General features: G+C 50.1%; 1 protein-coding gene across 2 annotated transcripts in view; it reads right to left on the bottom strand.

Annotated features, from left to right (window-relative positions):
- VPS13D (vacuolar protein sorting 13 homolog D) overlaps positions 1-14,955 on the bottom strand; it is a 2,754,556-nt gene that overhangs the window by 285,439 nt on the left and 2,454,162 nt on the right. For both annotated transcript variants that reach the window (XM_086921894.1, XM_086921893.1), the window contains exon 62: positions 14,466-14,562. In XM_086921894.1, the coding sequence (XP_086778020.1) occupies positions 14,466-14,562 (97 nt within the window). The remainder of the gene's footprint in view (positions 1-14,465; positions 14,563-14,955) is intronic.

Consider the following 14,955-nt stretch of genomic DNA (forward strand, 5'->3'; position numbering starts at 1 on the left):
GTGGCCCAGGTACACAACCTTACTCTGCCCTATCTGGCACTTAGTAGCCTTGATAGTTAGGCCTGCCTTTTGCAGGGCCTCCAAAACATTCTTGGGGTGGATCAGGTGATCTTCCCAAGTGGAGTTTAAGACAGCAATAACATCAAGATAAGCTGCACAGTAGTCATCCAGACCTGAGAGGACTTGGTTCACCAACCTTTGGAATGTGGCAGGTGCATTCTTCTAGCCAAAGGGCATTACCAAAAATTGATAATTTCCTCCTGGGGTTGAAAATGCTCTTTTGGCTTTTGCATCATCAGCTAATCTGATCTGCCAGTAGCCAGCTGTCAAGTCAAATGTGCTCAAAAACTTGGCAGAAGCCAATCGGTCAATGAGCTCATCTTCCCTTGGTATTGGGTGGGCATCCGTCCTAGTGACAGCATTGAGACCTCTGTAGTCCACACAAAACCTCATCTCTCTCTCTTACCATCTTGGGTGTGATGTTTAGGCACTAGGACTAGAAACTGGCCCAAGGGCTCTCTGAGGGCTCAATATCTCCCAACTCCAACATCTTTTGGACCTCTGTCCTGATACAGTCCCTGACATGATCAGGTTGCCTGTAGATTTTACTCTTCACAGGCAGACTGTCACCAGTGTCCACCTCATGGGTGCACCAGTTTGTCTGACTTGGAGTCAGTGAAAACATATGTCTATAGGACTGTAGAACTTGTCTGCAGTCCAGTTGCTGTTGGTCAGTGAGGCTGCCTGCCAAGACTACACCATCAACTGAACCATCATCAGGGTTCTGAGACAGCAGGTCTGGGAGAGGGTCACTCTCTTCCTCCTGTCCCTCATCTGTAGCCATGAGCAAGCCCATGTCTGCCCTGTCAACATATGGTTTCAGGCTGTTGACATGAAGCACCGAGTGGGGCTCCTAGGAGTTCCTAGGTCAACCAGATAGGTTACCTCTCCTTTCTGTTCATCAACAGTGTGGGGTCCAGACCATTTGTCTTGGAGTGCTGCTGGGGCCACTGGCTCCAAAACCCATACTTTCTGTCCTGGCTGGTAAACAGTCAGCACAGCCTTTTGGTCATGCCAAGCTTTTTGAAGTTCCTGGCTAGCCTCAAGGTTTTTGGATGCCTTTTTCATGTAGTCGGCCATCCTGGAGCGGAGACCAAGTACATAGTCCACAATGTCTTGTTTAGGCTTTTTGAGAGGTAACTCCCATCCTTCCTTCACCAGACACAGGGGTCCTCTAACAGGGTGCCCAAATAGAAGTTCAAAAGGGCTGTAGCCAACCCCCTTCTGTGGGACGTCTCTGTAAGCAAACAAAAGACAGGGCAGAAGGATGTCCCATCTTCGCCTAAGCTTTTCAGGTAAACCCTTGATCATGCCCTTTAAGGTCTTGTTAAATCTTTCAACCAGACCATTGCATTGCGGATGGTAGGGTGTGGTGAAATTGTAGTTCACTCCACACTCTTTCCCCATAGCAGTTAGGTACCCAGACATAAAGTTTGCACCTCTGTCTGAGACAACCTCCTTTGGAAAACCCACTCTTGAGAAAACTCCCAGGAGGGCTCTTGCCACAACAGGTGCTGTTGTGGTCCTCAGGGGAATAGCTTCTAGTGGCATGATCCACTACCACCAGAATAGACCTGTGCCCAGATGCTGTTTGGGGATCCACTGGACCAACAATATCTATCCCAACTCTTTCAAAGGGAACCCCCACCACAGGTAGTGGTATAAGGGGGGCCTTTGTGGTGCCACCTAATTTGCCACTGGCTTGGCAGGTGACACAGAAGCGACAAAAATCCTTGGTATCTTCTGACATGTGAGGCCAGTGAAAGTGAAGGACAAGCCTGTCCCAAGTCTTGTTCTGGCCAAGATATCCTGCTAAGGGAATATCATGGGCTACGGTAAGAAGGAACCCCCTGAATGTCAAAGGTATGACCAACCTCCTGGAAGCACCAGGCTTGAGGTCTCTAGCCTCTGAACACAGGACCCCTTCATCCCAACAAGTCCTATGGGTACCTGTAGCATTCCCAGCAGCCTTAGCAGCAGCTTGCTGTCTGAGGGGTTCAAGAGAGGGGCAGTCCAATTGCCCCTGCCTCAGGTCTGCCCTTGAAGGCCCCCCTGTCCCAAGAAACTCAACCTGATCAGGCTCAAGCTCATCTAGGACAGTTCCTTCTTGGGTCTCACAGTCCGCTTCCTTGGAAGACTAATCCTCATTCTGAGGCAAGGGGGAAGGCACTGCCTTAACCCTACTGCTCTTTCTCTTGGTAGGCAACTGGTCCATTGTTTCAGGATCCAGGGCCTGTTCAGTTTTGCACTTTGTGGCCTGTGACCTGGTCACTGCAAGGACATGTGCTGATATGCCTAACATCTCTGCATGAGTCCTATACTCCATTTCAGACCAGACTGAAGATTCCAGACCATTGCCCAACAGACATTCTACAGGGAGGTCTGAACTAACAACTCCTTTGAGGCCAGTTACCCCTCCTCAGGAGAAATGAACAATTGCCATACTATGGGTGGTAGTGACATTGCTTGCATTGGTCACTAGGTAATTGTCACCTAGTATTATCTGTCCAGGGTCCACAAAGTTAGGCGTCACCATGGTGACACTGGCACATGTGTAAATGTAGGCCTGAGCCATTTTATTATTAATCAAACGAGTCTGTCCGTACTTGCCCAGGTTCCTGGGGCTCACAGTAGAGGACATAGCCATGTCCACATCACAGACAAGAACAGCTTGAGTTGGTATTCTGACTAGGCCAGAATCCATCTCAGTTCCCAGGGTTAACCCTACTACACCCTTCTGTTGAGAACCACCACTATTAGCTGTACTAGGGGGGGGGGGGACAGTTGCCTTAGGGGCAATGGTGGCTGGAGATGCCCCCTTCTTGGTTCAATCACTCGTCCAGTGAGTATTACTTTTACAAAAATTACACCATGGTTTCTTTGGACCTTCTTTCTTCTTGGATTTCTTGGAACCCCACTCATTAGAAGCTTTTTGGGGACCTGGTGAAGACTTCTGGTCTTTTGCTTTCTCCCCACCCTTTTGGTCTTGCTTCTTCTGATCACCACCTTGGTTCTGTACCTTCTGCTTCACCCTGGTTCTGACCAATTTGTCTGCCTTCTTACACAATTCTTGGGGAGAGGTCTAATCAGAGTCAATCAAGTGCTGAGGCAATAACTTGTTCTGACAATTATTAAGAATTTGTTCTCTCGTAATAAAATTATACAATCCTGTATAGTCTTTGACCTTACTGCCCAGTAACCAGCCTTCCAGAGCCTTAGTGGCACAATTTACAAAGTCAGTCCAGTCCTGAGTCTGTGTCTTCTGGGTATCTCTGAACAGCAACCTATACTGCTCAGTGGTTAAGCCAAACCCATCTACCAGAGCACTCTTCAGGACAGTGTAGTTGTCAGCATCCCCATCACTAACTGTGAGGAGCTTATCTCTGCCTTTATCTGAAAAGGAGAGCCATGGTATAGCTGCCCACTGACTCTGGGGTACCTGCTGTATGTTGCAGGCCCTCTCCAAAGCAGTTATCCATTTGTGGATGTCATCCCCCCTCTTGTAGGGAGGGCCAATCTTACTTAGGTTTCTATTGTCATATGACTTTTCCCTATCTCTAGGGGTATTGCTGCCACCAGTGGACTCTAGTCCACGCAATTTTTTCTCTCTCTGAAGAGCCAGGGTCTCTTTCAAAAGGGCAATTTCTTGCCTCATGATTCTAAGCTTGGATTCCCTCATCCTAGCCTTATGTTCTCTTCTCTCAGGGGAAGTCATTCTCCTGAGAGCTGAGGCAGCTGACCCTATTGAGTCACCAGAGTTGTTGGATTTACTAGAAAGTGATCTCCTCCTTCTGTGCTCAGTGTTAAGTCTACTTGAGGGTCTGGATGGGATTCTCCCCCCTCCAGCCCCATGTAGGCTTAGGTTGACCTGGTTCAGTTCTCCAACTTGGACCTGATCAGCATCCTCTTCATCATCAGCACCCCCTAGATTGTCTTCCTGGGAATCTTCTGTTGAGGGATGCCCCCCTCCCCCTCCACTACCTGTCTGATCTGGGGTTGCTGCCTTTTCTGCATCATACTCCACTAAAAGATCTATTGGGTGTCTCAGGCTTGGACTCTGTCCTTGCCTCAGTCTCCTGAGTGAACACAAACTTCTACGTTCATTAAAAGTATGTGTGTCATAGTTGGAAGGTGCCCTGGGAGGGTCAACTTCTGCAGGGAGAGACCCACTAGGCTATCCTCTTAAGGACATTTTCTAGTGAGGTGTGGTGTGTGCACCTACCTACACTAAGTGTTATCTACTAGAACCTCTCTAGGAAGTGTAGTCAGGGTGTGCTAGGCCCTTTGCTCTACAACAACTAAGTTCTGTAGAACTTAAGTATTATAAGACTTGATTTATATGTACCTCTAGGTACCTTAATGTGATCTTTCAAATGATATCTTAAGATTATATGGTAAAACAACAGCAAACTCTTATCCCAACCGCTGCACACCAATGTGAGAAGTTAGCCTGGCATATGTTGTCCACTATTCTAGTGGGCACCTTGCACCAGTCTAAACGACCCTTATGATGGTGGTAGTAAAGTCAACCTTATAGACCAGCTATCCTAGTGGTGGCATTGTCCAGCAGTCTTAGGCTAAAACTTCGGAGAGCATGTGAAGCAAGCTGTTTTACCAATTATAATCCCTTGAATACCAAATGAAAGGACACCACACAAGGTATATATCAAATATATATGTATTTATTACTAACACAACCCCTCTGCACTCGTTATGAGGTCAGAGTTCGAGATACGTTACAAGTTACTCATTAAGCATACTATAAGTTGCACAAATACAAATCTGCCCTAGGGGCCTCACGAACTATATACTAAGTAAGTGGTATAAGAACCACTTCAGGAATAGTGAATAGGCCTAGGACCTAAGGAATCGCTGGGGCTACACTGGACAACCAAGGGATTGGAAGTAGGAGGCCCACGGGAGACGGGTGCAGTGTCTAAACACAGTCGCGAGTTACCATAGAGGTAGAATGGGAACGTAAAAGTTACAAAGTAGTAGACTAAGGACACTTCCGGATGGACTACGGTAAAACCCTTTTAAACTAGGACACTTCGAGAGTCATCACCCACGGGAGCACCGGAGTACTCGAGTTACCTCAGCCAGGGAAGCCAGATGCATGTGTTCTTTCGTGTCGGGTTTCGTCGCTGTTTCCTATGGAGAGCTGCAAAGAAGTGCTGCAGGCGACCAGTAGAAAAGTGTCTGGGTGGATCCAAGGGTGGATCAAAGATGTGAAGAACCTGAAAGCAGAGTGGACAGAGTCTGGGTCACTAGCCAGTGACCAGGAAGGAACCAGGCGAGGTCGAGTGTTTCAGGTGAAGGTGAAGCTTGTCTCTGCAGCCACGAGGACCAGGGGGCGTCGAAGACGACCAGGAGCTGGATTCCAGCTGTCCCACGAAGGATCTAGTTGACTGCGGTGTCGGTATCCGGATTGGACCCAACAAGCCTTGGCAAACGCAATCCACGCAGGAAGGGACGATTGGCTTCAGTTCAGACTAACAAGGTCTGGGGAGCTTCTCCTTCGCAGGGAAGCTGGGGCAAGCCTGGAGCTACTAGGCAAGCGATGTAGTTTCAAAAGAAAGTCTTCGGAGGGCTAACTAGCCAACGGGCTAGCAACCGGGAAGACGCGTCAAGCTGAAATGCAAGAGCAGGCCACACGCGGCACTCGTGGAGTGTGGAGGGCTGAGCTTCGGTGCAAATGGCGCTCGGATCTGGGGCTTCTCAAACCCCAATGCACAACTTCGAGGATGCCTCTGAAGCTGCACGGTTAGCAAAGAGCAGGTAGTCCAGGATGTCCGGTCCCACGTCTCTCGTGTCCGCCACGGGTCTCAGCTTTGCTGTGGATGTGGATCGGAGTCAGAGAAGTCTGGAAGTCCCGTTCCTGAGTCGCTGAGTCTTGGGGTTCCGGCGGGAGCGTCGACAAAGCAAACCGGCAAGTTACTGGTGGTGCCTGTTTGCACAAGGTGGTCACTACTTGACCACAAGGGAGATGTCTTCAGTCTTCTAGTCGGTATAGAACGTCGAAGGTCAAAGAGTTTCGTTTCAGAGTTTCAGTCCAGGATAATCTAATGTCTCTAGACACAGCTCCTATCTTTATACTGATTTAAGGGGCTGGATTACCTGCTAGGTCCCTCCTATGGGTGGGCCCTGAGAAGGGGGTGGTTACACCCCTTTCCCTTTGTCCAGTTTCGCGCCAGAGCTGGGGCTGGAGTGCCCCAGCAACAGGTTTGAACCGGGCTATGCATGGAGCACCTTGTGTGCCCCAGGCAGTGTCTGGAAAAGCATCTTTCCATTGAACCCACCCTGCCCCAATACACTAGAGGCTGTCTGGGGAGGTGCTAGCACCTCCCTTGACAGGAAACGTATTGTCCAGGCCTCCCTTGCCGGAGTTTCATCCAGCTGCAGGAGGTCAGACTCGTGTCTGTGGCAGCAGCATCCATTTTGTGATGCTGAGGCTCTGTTTAACTTTAACCGGGTAAAGCAGTAACATCAAGCCTTCTCCCTCTAGAAAGGTGGAATGCTACCCCCGCCGCCAGAACTGGCAGGGGGGTAGTATTCTAAAGTGTTTGACACCTTACACAACATGTTTTGATAAAGCCAAACCAAAGTTAGCATTAACCGCAAGGATAATAATGCACTTAAGAGTATATGTATGGCTATATCATAGAACAGCTATAAGGACATGGTTCCGAAAGCTGCAGAAGGGCTCAGCTCAGGCTAGAGCACCCTCTCACATAAAACCAAGCACTCTGCCTTCAGGATTGTCAAGGCCTGCCATAGGAGTGACTTATAGGTATATATGTATCTATATATAAGGGTAGATATAGGTATACTATATCTAAGCAAGGGGTGATTACACCACCTTGCCCAAGCTGAGTGATCAGCCTGCGGTGTCAGTTTGGATGGCCAGCCAGGGGTGGCATAATATATGCTGCAGCCCCTGGAAAGCATTGGATGCACCTATGCCCCGGGTACCTATGGTACACTATACAGGGGCTCACAAAGGTGACCCAATTCCCAATTAGGTATGTACCTAAAGTACATGCTATCAATTTAGAGAGAGAACAGCTCGGCTGTGGGTCTGATTAGCAGGCCCACAGCCACACTAAAGTCGAAAAACCAGAGTATCACAGCAGAAAGTGGGGGTGACCATAGGAAGCAGACCCTACTCTCCTACAGACCAGACTAGGAAGGTTTTGGGACAGTGGTGGCCAGGGTGGAAGTGTACTGACCCGCCTACTGGCCCCCTGACCCGCCTCTGCGGGTTCCACGCCCGCGGTTGTGCTGAGAGTGCTGCTGCGGACTGTGGCTCTGAAGCAAACGTGCTGGGGCACCCCTTCCGTGCCCACAAAATGAGCGAAGAGCAGAAGGCTGAGGAGGGCGCGTGGTCGAAAAGTCCAAGGACTTGGCCCTAGCCCACGAGTCCTTAAAACGCTCCAACGCACTCTCTGCCTTGTTGCCAAAAGGGGGAATGCCACCAAAGGGCATGTTCATCAGGGTGTTCTGGACATCCCCCGAGAAGCCAGTAGTCCTCAGCCAGGCGTGGCGGCGGAGCACCACCGTTGTGGAAATCGCGATTCGGTGGTGTCAAGGCCACATCGTACTGTGAACTTGGCTGCATCTCTCCCCTCAGCAATAGCCTTCGAGAGCACTGTCCGTGCCTCCTCCGGACACTGAGGCAGCACTTGCGCCACCGTATCCCACACACAGCATGGCCTAAGAGGCATGCAGTGTTCACAAACCGCAGCCCTGAACTGGCGGAAGAAAAAATCTTCTTCCCAAATTGTTCCAGTCTCTTGGATTCCCTGCCCGGGGGTGCGGCAGGGAATGCGCTCTGGGACGTTGAGGCTTGGACAACCAAGCTCTCAGGGGTGGGGTGTTGGGAGTGGAAAATGGGGTCGCCCGGGGCCAAGCGATGCCGTCGGGCCACGTTCCTATCCACAGGAGCCCCTGTGTTGGGCCTGGACCATGTGCCCAAAAGAACGTCAGAAAGTGCCTCATTAAAAGGCACCAGTGGCATCGCAGAGGTAGCCACCGGCTGAGGCACTTCTGTCAGGAGGTTAGTCCTGACGGCACCGATAGGGAGTTGGAGGTTTAGGGCTCACGCCGCCCTACGCAACACCACTGCATAACTTGCACCCTATTCCATAGCCACGGCAGGAGAGGTGTTGAGACCACTGTCATCCCCCAGTTCCTCTGCTCAGTCCGGGCCATACTTACACCTCTCCCAGTCCTCCCCTTCCTCCAAAGGCAGATGTACAGGCAGAAAATAAGGAAGCTGGACGTAGGGGTAGAAAGGCCCCATCTGCGCCGGAATCAGCATCGTGCGACGCAGTTCCGGCTCTGTGTCAATGTCGGGGCTGAAACCGGGGACGACATCGTCCAGTGCCACAGGCGACATCGGAGGTGGTGCCGGTGGGCTCGATGTCGGTGGAGGTGTAACGAGGTCAACAGGCATCGACCGGGATCCAAGCCTGGATCCTTGGGGGCCCTGCCGTGTCCGGAGCCGACAGTGAAGGGCGAGGGCCCCCAGTTGGGCCCAAATGTGCGCCGGCGGGGCCCGACGGGCCAAAGAGGCGTGCCATGGCTGACAGAAATTCCTGCTGCTGTGCTGGATTCAATGACGGACCCTAGAAGGGCGGGTAGGCCAACGGCGACACCGTAGGCTCCGCCGGAGCCGCGGGGGAGGCATCAGCCGCGTCGGGCAATGGGAAGTCGTCGAGTGATGACGCTTCTTTGACTTCTTGTGCTTCATCTTACCTGACCCAGAGTGTGAAGACTTTGATCCTGAAGAATTATGGTGATGGCTCCGCGACCGGTCCATCAACCTCCCAGAGGACAGGGACCTTGAGCTGAGCGGAGCCCCTGTGTTGGGCCTGGACCAGGTGCCCAAAAGATCATCAGACAGTGCTTCATTAAAGGGCAGTCAGGGGTCCGAAGAGGTCGCCACCAGCTGGAGCACTTCTGTCAGGAGGTTAGTCCTGACGGCCACCATAGGGAGTATGAAGTGGAAAACCTCGGCTGCCCTACGCAACACCACTACGTAGCTGGCTCCCTCCTCCGTAGCCACGGTAGGAGGAGACAGCATGCCAAGCTCAGGAGAGGTTTCAAGACCACTGGCTTCCCCCAAATACTCTGCCCAGTCCAGGTCATAAGCACTGTCTTGTGCTAAAGGGTCCTCAGACCCCTCCCAGTCGTCCCCTTCCTCCAAAGTCTGTGGAACAGGCTGAAAATAAGGAGGAGGAGGGACATAGGGCAAAAATGGCCCCATCGGCGTCGATCCGGCACTGTGTCCAGGTCGGGCCTGAACCTGGGGACGTCGTCGTCCGGCGGAGCGGGCGACGTCGGTGGTGGTGCCGGGGATATGGGCGCCGGTGGAGGTGTTATTACGTCAACCGGCGTCGATCGGGTCTGATTCCGGATCCCAGGGGGTCCTGGGGCGTCAGTGCCGGAGCCGCTGGCGACACCAGGGCCGGAGTCACCGGTGATGGAAGGACAGGACCCCAAGTCGGGCCAGCGGGACCCACAGGCGCACCAGCGGTGCCATACGGCCCGAAGAGACGGGCCATGGCATCAAGAAACTCTTGCACCTGAGCAAGCGTCGCCCCTGCACCCGGGAATGGGTGGGTAGACTGGTGGCGACTTCGCAGGCTCCGCCGTAGCCGCAGTGGTGGCACTTCCCGCACCCTCAGCCGCGTGACAGGCGAGGGGAAGTCGAAGAACGACAATGCTTCTTCGACTTATTTTTGGAATGCTTCGACTTACCTGACCCCTAGTGAGAATACTTAGATCCAGAAGAATGATAGTGACGACTCCGCGACCGGTCCCTCAACCTCCCACGGGACAGGGACCACGAGCGTTACGGCGCCGACTGCTGGACTTATAGCGACTTTTGGGAACGCTCCTGCAAAGTTTTTGGCGCTATGGCCCGGCAGTCGGGCATGACTTGGAGTCGTGGTCGCGCCCCAGGCAGTAGAGACACACGCAGAGGGGGTCCGTCACCGACATCATGCGGTGACAGTGCCCACAGTTCTTGAAACCAGGCATCACTACGACACCAGGAGTCGATTGACTCGAAAAATGAGGTAAAAGGCCTCAAAAAAGCTAATCTAAACACTGACTGGGGGTACTTGCTTTTCCCAGATATGCACTTGCTGGCGCGGAAAAAGAAAGAACTGAGTGAGTGTAGGCGCGAAGTAGCTCCAGCAATGTCATCCGGGCGCCAACTACGCACGCGGAGCCGCAAGACGACGTGCAGGGGTAATGTTGACGAAAACTTTCCAGATCCAGCCTGACGCCTGGGGGTAATTCTAAGGTAAGGAATCTATCACTGTGTTTTTCTTTCAGATATCATCCGATGACAGCCCATGCAAGACTTGAAACCGAAAAAACAGAGACAAAAAGCCTAAAAAAACTCAGTCAAAAAATGACTGGGTGTACTACTATCTCCGGACCTGTGCTTGCTAGCACGGAAATAGAAAGAACTGACGTCAGCGCGCGAGGTCGGCGTCTAAGTAGCTGTCGCGACGTCATCTCGCCGACCACGATGCAACGACGGACGAGGAGCCGCACAACCCCACCTTCCGACGCGCAGGGGTACTGCTGACGAAAACTTTCCAGATCCAGGTTGAAGCCTAGGGGTAATTCTAAGGTAAGGAATCTATAACTATGTGTTTCTTTCAGATACACAATAACACGAAAGTAAATACAAAATACAGCAGTCCCAGGGGGAGACCAAACCATATATTAAGAAACTGGAAAGCGAACTAGGACCGAAGTCAGGACTTGGACCAGGAGACTAAGCGGACCTGGGGAATCAAGGAACCACCCAAGATAAGAACCCAGGAATTCTACAAAGGCTGTGTGCAGAGTGGAACCACAGACACGTTTCCAAAGGAACTCAACAGTAAAGTCGAGGTTGCAGTTTGGAAGAAAAAGAACCATTCCCAGTGGACCCTGAAGAAACCTCATTGATGCCAGAAGGTTGGAGAGTCACCCCACCCGTGGATAGCCCAGGAACCAGGATACCTACACCAGGGAAGTTGGGTGCATAGGTGCGAAGTGACGTTGGAAACCACCATAGACCACAATGGTGGGCTTCAGGAAAGATGCCACAGGGGAAGACTGTAAAAGAGTCTGGTGGAATCAAAGAGTGGATTCTTGAAAAGAAGAGCCTGTAAGCAGAGGGGACAGTCTCTATGCAACTTGGTGTTGACCAGGAGGCACGGAAGAGCAATGCCCACCGATGATGGACGGCTCAGGAGAGTTAACGGTGACCATGTTGCTGCAGCTGTGAGGACCGGGCGACGCTGAGGAAGGAACCGTACGCGAGCTATCCCTCGTCAGAAGTTGAGAACCAGGGGATCGGTGTCTGGCGAAAGCACCAACAAGCCTTGGCAGCTGCAACAGACGTGGAAAGCAAAGGAGCAACATTGGGACCAGTGCGGTCCAAGTGACTCATCACCAGCAGGACTGTCAGAGTAGGCCCCAAGCACGCAGGGAAATCCACTGAAGCAGGAGAAGATCCTCAAGAGGACTCACAGGCGGAAGGCACAGGAGTCGCAAGAGGACCTCAAGCAGATCATCAAAAAGGCCCACGGTGCAGAGGATACAGTGAAGACGTTGTACTTGGCAAGAAGAGATACTGAAGGCTGGAGCTACTTGTAGCCCGAAGATCTCTGGTGTGCACAGCCAACAAGCCTTGGCATCAGCAAGTCGACTAGGTGCACAAGGGTTTGGTCACAGCGGTTCTGATGAGGGACACTGGCCTCAAAATTACAGAGAGGATAGGTCAGGCCTCGAGGGAGTTGCAGAACCACCACCTGTGTTGCTGAGCCTTTGGACATTCGTGGGACGTCAGGAACAGCAGACTGGTCAGCTTCATTGCGGTGCCTGCAGATGCAGGGTAGTGACTCCTTCACTCCAAGGGAGATTACTTCGGGTGTCCTTGATGCCTACAGGTCTGTTGAAGATTCTGGAAGAAGCACAGACACAGACGACAAAAAAGAATTGCACTTTTCCATGATATTTCTCACACGCTCTGAAATTCTTTAACATCTTATAAATTCTTCAGAACTTTCTATAGTATGCTTTATACAAGTGTCACCACTACTTTTTAATAAGGTTACTTTTGATCACCACGAATAAGAAAAGGTAGCTTCTGAGCACTTGTATATCTATGGATTATCGTATAGACATGCCATACATGACTTAATGGTCATGCACTTGTGCATTAGTACTATTAGTACTATTGTGTATTCTCACGCTCTTACCGGACTGGTTTCGAGGTAACACCTCTCATCAGCCAGGCTAGCTCGACTCCAGTGGTGTGGAGTGCCTGGGACCCACGTCTGGGCATCCCCAGCGCACTTAGGGCGGAATTTGCAAAAACAACAGGTGATGGACCGAATGTGGATCAATGTCACACACTCAAAACCGGTCCGGTCCTCGGATGCTTTATTCCGTTCTGGGAAGGACATGGCTTTTGTAGTTTGGACTGGACTGTTCCCATGGGGCACAGGGTCAGAGCTGATTTGCATATCGCCATTGTCTAACCCAGGGTGGTGTGGAGTGCAAAAAAACGATGGATTTGGGCCCAGATCTTTTGACTGGGTTGAATGTGTGACATTGATCCACATTCGGTCCATCACCTGTTTTGTTTGCAATTTAGGAAGAAAGCACAGTGACTAAGGTCCTGATTGGCAGGATCCCAGTCAGACTAGTAAAAAAAAACCATACCAAGACCACCAGAAAGTGGGGGTAACCAGGAAAGCAGAGCCTACTTTCCTACACTATACGAAGAACTTTAAAAAAAATTGAATTTATATGTTTTGAAAGAACACATAGAAATTACATGCTCAGAAGTTTCAACATTGCACAGTCAAAGCTCCATGGTGACTGAGTATTATCTCAAGTGAATTAAACGCTCAATAAACCCGCCCATTTGACCACTGCCACCCAACAGCCCATTCATGTTCCAGTCTAGTATGCAGGTACAATGAGTTGAAGCTGTAGATGGGCAGTGTTGCATCACATCTCCAGAGTGTTCTCGAGTGACGACTAGTGTTCCCCATTCTGCTGAGCCTCTGTAGTATACTGAGAAGGTACACAATGGCAAGTCTTAGTGGCATTCTCTGTGTCCTCAGGATATGCGATTACGGAGAATAGTTGGTACCTTTGGGGTCACATATATTCTGAGGTCTAGAAGAGTAGGGTAAGAATTCTGCATATAATTCTAGTTACCCATTACAGTTCACCAATGAGTCAAGCCACTTTTTGTTAACTGGGGAGTGCCCCCGCTCCAACAGAACGCCACCAGTATATTTGCAAGAAGAAGAGCCACTGCAGTGTAATGTCAAAAGTGCAAGGATCTTCCACACCCAGCCCAAAAGGATGTCTATCGGGCTGAAGTCCAGTCGTGAGGGATAGGACAGTGAAAATCTCTGGCCAATACAGTTGTAAAGTGTGGCATGACCTTAACAAGTGCAGGAACTCAGCCTCTGCCTGCCCACATCTATCACAATTGGAGGTGACCCTAAGGGCAAAACGCTACAGTGCCTTGGGGTTGTAGTAGACCAGGTGCAAGAACTTAAACTGGACAATACGCAATCTGCTGTCTGGGGAGAGCATTCCTTTTTGTGTGCATTAGTATGACCAAGATTTGTTGGTTATTGTCCACTACAGCTCCCTCTCCCACCCAGATCCAACAGGGTCACTCAGCAAGGGTGTGTCATTAAGTGCTATGGTTGAGGCAGCAGCCAGGAGCCTATTAAGTGCACAACAGGTCCTCCACTTTAGGGGAAAGTAGGGGCAGAGGGTCCAAGCCCACCCCTTAAGCGATAATACAAAACACTGTCCAGTTTGGTACACAAAGCATTCTCTGAGAATTTGTCTAGTGCAAGTAATTGCTGATTTCTGTTCAGGTCCTCTTCATTTCCATAGTCCTCTACTTCTCAATCTACTCAAATGGTATGCAGACGTTGGCCTGTGGTGTTTCTGTTGATTGGCATTTTACCACCTGCATTGCAGCACCGAATTAAATAGTGCAGTTGCAGGTGTCAGCAGGCTAGGAAAGGGAGTATGTTACCGGGGTACTCCCTATTTAAAAAACAAAAAGAAAGTCGCAACCACCACAGGCCAAAGACCGGCATCAAGTGTGATTCTGTGTTTGCCACACAGTAAAATATCTGCAAATGGACTTAGAGTATCCTACTCAATTTGAGTTGCAGCAGAGGATTGATATTTCTAATCCAAAATAGCAGCACACTATAGAAATGTTGTATGATAAAGCTAATAGGTAGGATTACCAAATTACAATATCAACAAACAGTTATGCAAACAACAGCACACAAACTGCAGTAAAGAAAACAAACAATTTTAAAAAACAAACATGAAACATTAAACTTTACCTGGCTCGGACTTGTTATAACCAAAAAAATTTAACAGCTTCAGGAGTAATTTCTCTTCAATCTGGACTGTAAAGTTCTGGGCTGTGATCAAAAGATGCTATAAAGACAAACAAATATGCCATGTCAAAATAAGCATACTGATAAAGACAGTATAAATTGTAAGATACATGATTTCACAAGTAGTCTTAAACTGGCAAAGGAGGCTATGTAGCCTTCCCATATAACTACACTTGCTGAGACAGTTTACTGTCTGTAATCAGGTTAGCAAAAGAAAGTTTCTTGTGGAAAGAAATCAAGATGTGTTTTTTCTTTATCACATTGTGTAATCTTTCACATTCAATGCCATTACTGCCCAAGATATCAAGGCCATAGCTGAGTCTGATGGCCACTAAATGTGTCTTCTTGTCTTTCAAATTTCTATCTGTAGCCCAGGTTTGCAGTCATTTCAGTAGTACAAACCACTGTAAAATATCAATGTATGGATTTCCAG

Source organism: Lissotriton vulgaris, chromosome 5 (genome assembly GCF_964263255.1).
Source record: "Lissotriton vulgaris chromosome 5, aLisVul1.2, whole genome shotgun sequence".
NCBI lineage: Eukaryota > Metazoa > Chordata > Amphibia > Caudata > Salamandridae > Lissotriton > Lissotriton vulgaris.